This window comes from Manacus vitellinus, unplaced genomic scaffold (genome assembly GCF_001715985.3).
Source record: "Manacus vitellinus isolate BGI_N305 unplaced genomic scaffold, ASM171598v3 scaffold_18_pilon, whole genome shotgun sequence".
NCBI lineage: Eukaryota > Metazoa > Chordata > Aves > Passeriformes > Pipridae > Manacus > Manacus vitellinus.
The window spans coordinates 2,037,835-2,050,487 of NW_021939324.1; the positions used below are offsets into that span (position 1 = coordinate 2,037,835).

At 37.6% G+C, this 12,653-nt stretch overlaps 1 protein-coding gene across 2 annotated transcripts in view; it reads right to left on the minus strand.

Annotated features, from left to right (window-relative positions):
• Window positions 1–1,500: 1,500 nt before the first annotated feature.
• The window catches only part of TTC33 (tetratricopeptide repeat domain 33), a 38,872-nt gene continuing 27,719 nt past the window's right edge, over window positions 1,501–12,653 (minus strand). For both annotated transcript variants that reach the window (XM_018070335.2, XM_008921617.3), the window contains exons 4-5: window positions 12,212–12,343; window positions 1,501–5,406 (exon numbers count right to left, since the gene is read on the minus strand). In XM_018070335.2, coding sequence (XP_017925824.2) covers window positions 5,056–5,406; window positions 12,212–12,343 — 483 coding nt within the window. In that variant the 3' untranslated portion in view covers window positions 1,501–5,055. The remainder of the gene's footprint in view (window positions 5,407–12,211; window positions 12,344–12,653) is intronic.

Below are 12,653 nucleotides of genomic sequence, written 5' to 3' on the forward strand. Positions count from 1 at the left end.
CCTATTCTACCTAAGGCAGATTTACCATTAGAGCTACTAATTATGACCAGGCCCTTCCACTCCCAGGCCTTGGTCTAGATCTGGATCTACTGGATCTGGAAACCAACTGAAGTCTTAATTTCCTGCTTTGTGAACCCAAAGTCAACTCAATCCCCAGACCTAATTTTTCTCATTGCTCATTTATCCTCTACAACCCCTAGAGCTCCTAGCCTTGCGACTCTTAAAAAATCAGCCCTCAAAACGAGGCCAGCAGGACCAAGCAGTCATCCATTCCCAGCAGCTCCTCCCGGTTCTGAACTAGCCTTCCCTGGAGATACCATAGCCCAAGGCCTCCAGCCCATCTGAGAACACAATGTTAACATGATACTAACTTAAAAGAAACACATGGTGCCTGCAACCTGCCAACAAACCAAGCCCACATGCTTCTGCTTTCCTGTGCCCCAGTCCTAGCTGTGGTCATTATAGTATTATAGCTACTATAATGCCTCAAAATAAGTTAAGACAGCACTTGCCCTCAACACAAGTTTTTTACCTCCTTCCCCTTGTTTTTAGGATTGAGAGGACCTTGTATGGCCAGGCAAGTTTCCAGAGTTACCTCTCTGATGTTGATCCCCAACACCAACAGATATTCAGACAACTTCACACAACTTTCAGAAATTAGAAGAGTATATCACTAGATTTGCTTTTTTCCTCCTCCATGATTACTTTTAACACCCAGTATCTCGTGGTATTATCAAATTAAGAGTCACTGTTGTGTTATCTGATCCATACTTTTTTGTTTACCCTCTAGTATTGTCAAAAAGGATTTATTCTCTCTCAGTATAATCTATCTTTAAGTTTTTATGAAATACTTACCTCCCTCTATAAGACTGGAACTCACATGCCCAGTTTCAGCATTTGAAGTTAACTGCCAGTCAGTCAATCTGAACTTCCCTTGTAGTCAGGGGAAATAATTAGGCACCTTGGGAGGCTGATTCAACTAATTCTAAGATACTTATCTAACACAAGGCATATGAATAGCCCTGTGAGGCTGTGTATTTCTTTCCACTGGATATAAAGGGACTCAAAGGGAAAAAAATACATTTAAAGGTTCAATTGTAGATTTTTAAATCAAGCAAATTAATCCACTTAACCTGCTGTTGTTGTTGTGCTTTCCTCTTTGACGACATTGCAACATTTGAGCATTTTAATGTATGATTCACATGGAAAGCAAACACATGGAAGCTACTGCAGTCACTGCCACTACTCAGGATGAAGAACAATAAAATAAATTCCTGATGTCAAAGGGGGAGTGTCACAGATACCCTATTTCAGATAACATCTCCTTTTGCTCCCCTGAAAGGCTTAAAAGCATCAAGTGAGGTGTCTTTAATTTTTTTTACTGTAACACATTAACGTGTTTCCCAGAGACAGAAGCCAATTATTAAATGAGGAGCATTCCAAAATGGGCAATAACACTTATTTTTGTTATAACCAAAAGAATAAACAGACATCACTAAGTAGCAGAGAAGTCAATATTTTAGTCAAACAGATCCAGAAAGTTCCATACATGCAAAACATAGCATACTGTACAAAAAAACAATGTCAAAATCATCAATTTTTGAACTTCTTCCCAGTTTGAGAATAACAGTGCCATGAGAACTTATCTGCTCTACAGTGCTCCACAAAATACCACAATTCTGACAATACCTAGAATTCATAACCTAATCTTATCAGAAGGAAAACACACTTTGGTGCAGGAGATGGAAAGAACCACCCCTGGAACCTGGTGCAGCGGTTTTGCCTGATGGTGTAGATGCACAGTCCTCTATTAGTTTGGCCCTGCAGTGCTGAAGTCAATAGGAACTTTGTGGATCATTTCAGTGGAAACAGATTCTGTGATAACACGAGCCTCTGAGAGGAGGGAAACTCCTTCCTTTATGAGTAAATACAGAACACTGATGCAAGTTTAAAGTGCAGAGAAAGAAAAGATGTGGTGGATATAGCTAAGCTCCTTCAAAATGAAAACATGGCCTAGAGTATCTCACAGATTTTTTTTCTAGCTGGAGAACATCTTGTCTTCGAAGAAATCTGTCCAAATCCTTCTCATGCTAACTCTTCTCATGACTGACTAGATTGTATAATTTAGGTTGATAGGAGAAATAAGATTAAAAAATCCTTCACCTGTAACAATTTAAACTGTCAAACCATATCTTAATCAAATGCCTATTCAATAAGCATTTAAAATCTATTTCTGTTGAATGAACAAATAAAAATGTAGGATGATGTTTTACATTTCTTAAAAAATTTTAGTCAATGTAATTGTAATTATTTTGAATACTCAGAAGATATTAAGAAGTGTAACTTTGTGTGTGCTTGTGCAAGCACATGCAGAGGGCATGGATGAAGAGAGAGACAAATTTATGAAATGGAAGAAGCAGATGCAGGTTATGGCTGAGGCAGCAGCCGAGAAGGACATGTTTTGAAGATACCCAGTATGGATTTGTGAAGATAGAGACTGTTGACTTAACAGAGACTGATTCAAGTTGTTAATACAAGTTAAATATTTATTATACCACAGTTTATACCAAATGGTATTGTAATTTTCCCCTCACGTTTATCCCCTATTTTTTGATTGGTTGTGAGTTGCTGCATTGCTGATACTCTCCTCATTGGCCCCCGCTATCCTCTGGTCCCTCCTTCCTCTCGCGATTGGTTGTTGTTCCTGCCTGTCCTATGCTCCTCCCCAATTTCTAGAATCTTCCCACATGACTCTATAAATAGAGCTAGCGCCCCAGAATAAAGTTGCGATAGCTTTGAGCTACCACTCTGTGCAAACCCCCTGGCTGTTGCGTCTTCCTTTCCTTGATGACTGCAGCGAGCACAGATCTAAAAATTCACACATACAAAAAACCATATTATTCAGGAAGAATCTTGTAAAAATTATTGAAAACTTAGTAAGTACAATATATGGCAATTAAGTTTTTGAAAGGGATAATTAATTTTTGCAAAGACTGTAAGTGCCCTCTTAAATAAAAATATTCTGATATCAGATATACTAAAGTATGATTTGAGATAATTTTTCTGCAATACATTTTCTATTGCAAAAACTACTGTGCTTCTCAAGCAACATTATTTTCTTTTAAAACATGTTATTTTAAAATTAGAAACCAGACTTGAAATAGGCAAAGATTTCAAAAGGTTTCACTCGTCTACAAAACTATTTTTCAAATGTCATCAAACAAAATATTATCTAAATCAAGTAAAAATGACATGTTCCCAATCCTGAATTATTCAGGAATTCCTCAGTTGACCATTTTTTCCAGTACAGTTAGGAGGCAACCATCTCTGCCATGTCTCCAAGACAATGAAATGAGAGTAATCTCAGCACAGAGCACATCAAAGCAACAGCCTGACTTACTTTCTCTGAACTGCCTGTGTGAGGAACCAACTGCCACCTTCCCCTAAAGAAAGATCAACACTGAAAAAATCTCCTATAGTATGCCTCTATGTTAACACCATGTGTGTGAATGCCCACCACAGCATCCAAAATCCAAAAAGGATGAAAAGTAATGCTGTCCTGAAAAACTGGTTCACTAAGAACATACTTTTAGTGGCAGGTCATAGGAATTAGGAAAAACAAATTTACTCCCTTTATCAGATTAACCTCACTAGGAAAGAAAAGGCTGAAACAATACACCTCAGCCATACCTACTTCCTACTCCCACCATTTTACTTTCGGTGATGTCTGCAGCACAGCACTCAAGATAAGGGAAGGTCAGTTTCAGTCTCAAAATGAATGTTCTTTCTTCTGGTGAAACATTTAGTATAAGTATGCATTCAGGGGCTTGTTTGCTATAGCATTTCCTTTCATCTAATCAGTGTTTAACCCATTCACCTATGAAAGCAACATAGAGGTTGCTACTTGATTTCATAAGACTACAAATCAGAAACCAAATCCGTCACACATACACATACATGCAAAATAATAATCCATCTCTGCTTCATAGGAAACTAACTCAAAGAAAAAGTAATCTTAATGCGAATAAAGACTGCTGATAACAGAAAACAGTTCAAACTTAGAGTGGAAGATAAATAATGTTAACTAATAATTATTGAAATAATTTTTTAAAATTCCTTTTTTTTTTTGTGCATGTTTTGGCTGGGATGGAGTTAATTTTCTTCATAGTGGCTAGTATGGAGCTGTGTTTTGGATTTGTGCTGGAAACAGTGTTGCTAACATAGGGCCTTTTTTCATTATCAGTGCTCACACAGTGTTGACATCTCTTCCTGCTCAACCCACTCGACCAGCAAGGATGCCGGGGTGCACAAGAAGTTGGGAGGGGACACAGCCAGAACAGCTGACCTCAACTAACCCCAGAGATATTCCATCCCAAATGTCACCATGCTCAACACATAGAACTGGAGGAAGATGGTGGTAGGGGAACGGAGGACATTCAGAGTGATGGTCTTTGTCTTCCCAATGTTTGTTACACATGATGGAGCCCTGCTTTCCTGGGGATAGCTGAGCAGTTGCCTGCCCTTGGGAAACAGTGGACGAATCCCTTGTTTTGCTTTGCTTTTATCGGCAGCTTAGGCTTTCCCTATTAAACTGTGTGTCAGCCCACAAGCTTTTTCCCTTTCACTCTTTCCCATTCCACTGGGGGGAGTGAGTGAGTGGCTGCATGGGGCTGAGCTGCCAGCTGGGGATAAACCATGACACTTTTACAGTTTAAATAAAAGCTTCCGAATTACTGGAAAAATGTAGACATTCACTTGTAAAATTATGAAATACATCAAGATGAAAGCAGCTGTTAGAACACAGTTAAGCATTTTAAGATTACATTTGTTCATAAGATTTTCAGAATCAGCTCTTGGCTTTCTTCTCCAAAAACGTGGGTGGAGCAACAACTCAGGTCATTGATTTTTTAATTTACAAAAGAAAACTAACTTCTATTCTTTAACTTTTGTAGGTTCTCCTACCACTAAAAGAAAACAAACAAACAAACACAAAGCAAGATAAACACAATAAATAACACTAGTTCTTAAAACAGGATGGCAACCCATGAGGCTGTCCTATCGGGCTCTGATGAAGAGGGTTTCATCAGGAGTTGTGGGACAATTGTCCTTCTCAGTAACAGTCTCTACTGTACCTGAAGCAGACACAATCACTACCGTTTTAGCTGCTGAAAGAGCTTTCTCCTTCTCTGCAATGGCAGCACATACTGCCACAATTTCATCACTTTCAAAGTCATAGTCAGGGATTGGTTCTTGTGCAAGCTCCTTTTCTTTCACTAGTGCTTGCACTGACTCAGTCTTTGTTGCCTTCTGCTGTTCATGTAGTTTTCTGGCCCAGGAAAGGTCCTCTTTCCATACTTCGGGGTTCATTGGAAAGATGTGTAAGGATACCTGGAAACTTCGGATTGCCTATAAACAGAAGAGGGAAGAAACAAGATTGGACACTCTAAAGTCTACCTATTTCATCATAAAAATTGACAACAACAAAAAAATTACATACATCATTCATTCAAAGACAAAAGCATTTTACTCCAAACTGTCTTTACTGAAGCAACCCTCCCTCAGCTTACATTCCATAGCAGCATCACTCCCAAACAACTGTGTCTGAAAGCATGAAAACGCATAAACAAAACAGATACCTGGCAACAGGGGCACAAATAAAGAGTTCATGTATATGAAAAACAGTATTGTAATTAAAAAGGTAAAAGCAAAAATAATTTTTTGGTTTGATGGTTTTCTTTTCCACGTCTCTCTCATCATCAGATGTATGGAAAGGCAAAAGCAGATATGGTTTAAAGAAATATAGAAAAGGTATGACTGGAATTTAAAGTATCGCTAATATTGCTGCTTTTAAATTAGCATACAGTCACTTCATATACAGACCTAATACTACAATAATAGTAGCCCCATGACAAGCAGTTTCTGTAACAGGTTTGTGCTTGCAAAAACACCTAATTAAATGGGCAAAAGTAGGCAAATAAACTCTCAACTTGGAGAGTTCCTCTCAGAAAGAACTCCTATAATCTCATAAACCATGTAATATTAGTAACAAGTAAGTAAAGTTTATACTGATTCTCCTTTCATGCAGTTCAACTAGGAAAAGACTCAGAAATCTTCAGCACATAAATTGTTAAATACATTAAAAAAAAAGTGACAATCTAAATCCAGTAGATGTGCTATTTGACAGTAAAAAGAGGTTGCTACAATACTGGAAAGAAGCTAGACCAAGAATTACAAATGTATTGTATTTTAGTTTTTTTAACAGTGAAAAGGTAAAGACTGACCTTACTTACTCAAACTTATGTGCATCTGTACAGAGACATGTGTGTATTTCACATTTATGACTGTACAGCCAGATACAAAAATGGTCATGGTAGTGACCAAACTCTTGTGTGAGAACATACAGAAGCCTTCCTATAGACTGGGAAAAGAGTGATTATATGGATTATTATATATATTTGGATTATATTTGAGAAGAGTTATAGCAATTTGCATATTAAGACTTTAAAGACATAAGAACAACTTCTGATGGCACAGAGGAATATATGAACCCTGTATGACGTGAACTCAGAAGACAAGGGATACAAATCAGATTTAAGAAATTATGATTATGCTACCAGTATTATTGCTGTTGTAATAGGCAGCCTTTCAGTTCCAGGGAAAAAAAAATACTTTGATTACTGGTCAACAGCCAGCTCTGAAGTGTAGGAGCATGCTGAACTTTAAACAGAAGGAGGAGTGCAGTTTAATTCTTGTAAACCAGTGTCATTTTATTCAACTCTGCTAGCTTTTAATTTTCAGGGATAGATGAACTCCAAGTAAACACCAAATGCTCTTTTTTGTATTTCTGTTGAAAACAAAATATAAACAAACACCATCTGCTTTTAAGCTTTCCATGGAAGAGGTCCCCTAATTAAAGCTTGTCTATATATAGTTACATTCACGCACAATAAACAATGTTAAACACAGTAATAAAATATAAGGTAAGCTTTGAAAAAAATCTTACCAAATAAAGCTTTGAAGCTGCTTTGATGATTCATAAAGCATAAAAAGATCATCTTAGTAAATCAATTAGAAGAAAGTTTTTGTGTGTGACATTTTTACAAAGAAATAATAAAATAATAAATTTTTAAGCGCTGCAAAAGATCAGAGAGATTAATTTGAAAGCAGCAATGTAGTACTGAAAAATACAGACATCATAGATACAAAATTTTACACTGCCACTGCAACTGCACCTGAAGCCACTAATTTCTTTTAAGACAGAAGAAAAGAAGAGTGCTACTTCTAAATCTCCCCCTAATGGAGATGTAAATCTCCTTTGCCAAGTGCCTGTTTTATTATAGGAAAACATGGTGACAGTAGATTAAACTGGTATTTCTAGCCTCATTTTAAAGGGCAGCTGTGGTTTCAAAGATCCCACATGTAAGGACTACAGGACTTTAGATCAGTACATAGTCATGTATCTGGTTTTGCTTCTGCAGGGAGGTGCAATGTAAAATCTACTGCAAGATATTTTTGCTTGTGGAATTAAAATATTTGAAAAATTTGTATTTTTAAAGTATTTTACATTTTATCTCACTAGACAGTATTCAGTAGAAAACAATCTTTCATTTGTCCCATGAGCAGTCTCTTCTGCTAGTCTGCATAGTCTTTCAATGTGAAGGGCAGTTTTGATCAGACTGCAGTTTTTACAAGATTTTATAACTCATGGACTTAGCAACTGTCACTATACAGAAACCCCTAAAACTGTCACTATACAGAAACTCCCTAAAAGGGAGCATTTTAAGAGGTTATGCAGTTTGCATCTGCCACCAAAGCATGTATTAGGCCTTTATGTTACACCTGAGAGACACTTTCTGACCTATTTTAAAGGATGTCCACCAATGAAGATATGCATACATCTACAAACAATCTTCTTCTGTGTTTAATGATTTTTAATACGGATTTTTTTTGTTCATTTGTTTTTTGTTTTTACAGCATTCAACACAGTACTTGGGGTTATGGTGCATGAAAACCTGGACATGAGCTAGCCACGTGTGCTTGCATCCCAGAAAGCCAACAGTGTCCTGGGCTGCATCCAAGCAGAGGGGGCAGGAAGTCGAGGTGATTCTGCACCTCTACTCTGCTCTGGTGAGACCCACCTGTAGCACTGCATCCAGCTATGGGGTATGAGTACTTTTACCTTGCAAATCAGGACACTCTAGGAGACTAAAAAACATTCACCTCTCCATTACCAAATTCTACTGCTAAAATTATTACAGGAATTTCAAAACAATTGTACAACAAACTTTCTGCCACATCCCAGTTTGTCTTATCTTGTGCATCTGTTTTAGCTAGCACTTTTAATTACAAGGTCAAAATGTTCAGAAATGTACTTCTCAAAAGTTCTGAGCATCTGCCAAAGATGCTCAGAAGACACCAGCTATATCAGCTGCAATCACTTGCAAGAACTCAGTACCCCTGGCAGAAATGTACCTGAAAAGGGCATTTCAACTTTTGGAGACTTGCTTGCCCTTCTGCTTTCTTGATGGCAAATCTGATTAGAAAATCCTTTCATTCATTAAAAATTATTAGGTGGGTTAACACAAAACACATTTACGATTTCCAACAGCAGTTGAAAAAAAAAAAAAAAAAGGATTACTCTTCAGGACTAACACAGGACCTTTCTGGGGAAAGTAATATAACTGGTTATTACTTATAACTCAGTAGGACTGTTAAAATCTGTTGAAAAGAATATAACGGAACCCCACTTTAACTTACAAAGCATGGCATTTTCTCTCTTAGTATTTCCCAAATACTTCAGCTTTTCAGTGGAAGGCCAACTATCAGCTTCCTTTTGATTACCAAAATCTTTTACATTTCTAAATGCTAACACTGATAACATTTTGAAAAATTATCTCAAATTCAGAATTAGTTATGTTAATTAGCTGGATTCCAATAAAACATTTCTCTCTTCGGGAGCACATAACTCCCATCATTATCTACAATACCTAAACTATTTCTTTCGAGAGAAATAAAAGAAAGGGGTGATCTCAGTATTCATATTCATATTCCTTTGACAAAATGTCACATATAAAGACTGCTAAGCCACTAACTGTTTAGTAAGAATACAACAAACCACATCCTTTGAAATATCAAACAAAAAGCATGCAAAAACTGGTGCATATTTACACATCTACCCAGTTCACTTTGTAATCCTCAGTACTCCAGACCTGACAGGGACCCAGAGCAGGGTCAGTCACAGAACCACAGAATGGCTGAGGTTGGGCAGGACTTTCTGAGGCCACCAGGGCCAATGCCCTGCTCCAGCAGGGCCACCTGCAGCTGCTTGCCCATCACCATCTCCAGATGGCCGATGAACTTCTCCACCATGGGAAACTTGTCACTTTCGTTTGGTCCTCTCTTGTTTGGGATTTTTTAATGCTGCTTCTGTTTGGACTGTTCTTTTTTTCCTGTTTAATCAAAGTATGGGGCTTAACTCTGTTTCACAGGAAGAGCTGTTCTAATGAAGCTATGTGAATGTTGTTACTGGTTAAGATGTCATGACCAATACAGTAAATATAAGTTGTAAACCCAAATATTTACAATTAAATGAAATATTGAAAGCCTGACTAAATTTCTACAGTTTCTACATTCACACTGCAAGTTTACTCAGTTGTGCTCTGCACAATGATCTGTAGAATTTAAGGAATTTCTGCCTTTACAGAAATAAAGTTCTCCTAGCTCACATTTAAGTAGTACTGTTGAATTAACCTATTTAGTAAATTCAGAAAAAAAAGAGCAAACAACTTTTAAAAAAGTAAAATAAAAAGGGACTAATTTACATCATTCTTTCTATCACAAGTTTGACAAAACTAAATCAAAACAAATCTTTATTTGCAAAAAATGAATATGTTAGACAGTTCATAAATTAGATTTGTTTGGAAGCTGTATTTTAGACCTGGGAAACTTCAAATTAAAATACAATCTTTTTTTTCCTCTATGAAAAAATGCATCATCCCTTGTGAAGTAATAAAAATATTTACAACAGACCATTTGGTGAGATGAGGGTAATGAAGACAGACGCTGGTGAGGGAAATGAAACAAAGAAACAGAAGAAGCTGCTTTTGACAAGGGTACTAATTTCCAAATCTCAAAGAAACCCACTAAAAAGCCCTGACACTTATGCTTTATTAATTTTTCCTTGTAAAAAAATATAATACAGGGAAAAATTAGAAAATCATGGCAATGAAAGACTAGAGGAAAAAGGATAATTATGACAGACCACATGGGCAAGAAGCCTCCACAGGTTCAATAATTATGAACTCATTTCATATTTTAAAACTCCTTCAGTCTTAACCTTTTAAAATTCCTTAAAAATTGCTTGGTTGACAAACAAATAGTGAACATTATCTACATTTTTGGACAACTCCCCAAGTTCTCTGTATGTGAGAACATATTAATCAGAATCCATTCTGACTGGTGTGACATGATTTGCCTATGTAGGCAAAGCTTACAGGACCTAGTGAGCAGACCTGGTGGTACAAGTAGTATGGATATATCACTATTTATAACTGATATTACAGCAGCTGTAGCTTTTTTTACAGAATAAGAAGCATTAGTTACCCAGGACCCTTGAAGGAAATAAAACTTTGAATTTCCTGAGCCTAATGCATTTAGAAATCTTGAACATAATTTACAGCAAAGGTTTCATCCCTTCCTTAAAAGGAAAAGATCCAGACAGAACAGACCACCTACCCCTACCTTCTACACCACAAAAGCCATGGAATGTCACCAGTGTTGTAAAGCAGATATGCACGGATTTATGTGATATATTTCATATTATGATACTATAACAACAAAGGGAGCACTCTGCACATCTGCAATGCACAGCTTTGCCTTAGGTTTTGTCTACAGAGACTGGAGCACCTCCCCTACAAAGACAGGGAAGCTCGAGCTGTTCAGCCTGGAGAAGAAAAAATTGCAGGGAGACCTCATAGCAACCTCCCAGTATCTGAAGGGGGCCTACAGGAAGCCAGAGAGGGACTCTTCGTCAGGAACTGTAGTGACAGGACAAGGAGTAACGGGTACACACTGAAAGAGGGGAAATTTACGTTAGATTTTAGGAAGAAATTCTTTATTGTGAGGGTGGTAAGGCACTGGAACAGCTTACCCAGAGAAACTGTGGATGCCCCATCCCTGGCAGTGTTCAAGGTCAGGGTGGACAGGGCACTGAACAACCTGGTCTAGAGGGTGGTGTCCCTGCCCACAGCAGGAGGGTTGGAAATAGATGATCTTTAAGATTCCCTCCAACCCATACCATTCCACGATTCTGTAATTCTAGGTTATTCCCATTGTTTGGGTTTGTTTTGGTTTGTTTGTTTTAATACTGCTCCTTACTATATTTTAAAAATTAGATTTTTGGTTTTGAAATGTAAGCAGTATCTTTTCTTATCTGAGAGCTCATGATGAGTTATTCTTCTAATGGACTTTTGTGAATGTGTCTGAATTTAAAACGTCATTTGCTGTGTTTCCACACCAACTAGGAGAAATCTATTATACTCTATATGTTACAGTATTTACACACAGCTGGTAATATGACATAGGAGGAAAGTCTCCCTTTGTGTTACGTCATGTACACAAGATAGCACCATGGCATACAGCTGCAGCTAGAAAAAAGATGCACTTCATCTACTGCTACAGAGCATCCCTGGCTTTTTGCTGTGTTACTAAGTGAAGAAGCAACTTCAGCCACCATTTGAGGTCAAGGAGTCAGAGGAAAGCAGGAATGAGAACACATGATTTGCTGCATGTGAAGCAGGAGAGCAGGAGACAAGGAAAACAAGATACTAGAATTTTATCAGCAGGCATGTATAGAAGTGAGCCTCAATATCAACTGGGACTTCACATTATGTTCATCTTTTAATTATGGTGACCTGTAGCAGTATAGCACCTAGAATATGTATTTATGTCAACATAGTTATTCTACTGCGTAAAGCCACCACGTAAATATAGTATATAACACAAAAGTCTTCAAGCTAGGCAGGTCTTTCACAAGTCCAGCAACAAAACCGCACAGGAAGGATTTGTGAAAAGCAATAACGTAGAGAAAATTATGGGAGATAAGTAACAACAATCTTTTTCCTTGTCTACATTCAGGTTACCATCAGGATATACAGCTACCTTCATATTTCTGTTCTTTCCTTCTCATTCACAACTAATTCTGCTTTCCTACCAGTGCTATCTCTCCTAATCCAAGCTGGGCACGTCCCAAAGTCTGCCAGGCATCCCAGGAACGTGGGTTTCTCTGGACAGCCATTTCTGCTGCATGCACTGCTGGAAACACTTCATGTAAAGACATCAGGACCTATAAAAGAAATAGAAAAATAAGAGGAAGAAAAATAAGCAAAATTGAAAAAAACTTTAAGTTTTCTGGGATTACCCAGGCAACAACCATTGTTTCAATAACTAAGGACCAGTTCATCTTATCTTGCTTTTTATAGTTTAGTTGTCTGATCTCAGACAGTCACCCAAACTCACTTCTATCCCCATGGAGACAAACAGGCATGCTAGAGGATGATTCACCTGAACTATTTAAGCAACTCCATTAGAAGTAAATGAACTGCTTCTGATGGCATCTCCCCTTGTCTATAAACCCTACACTCTGTAAAAGGATA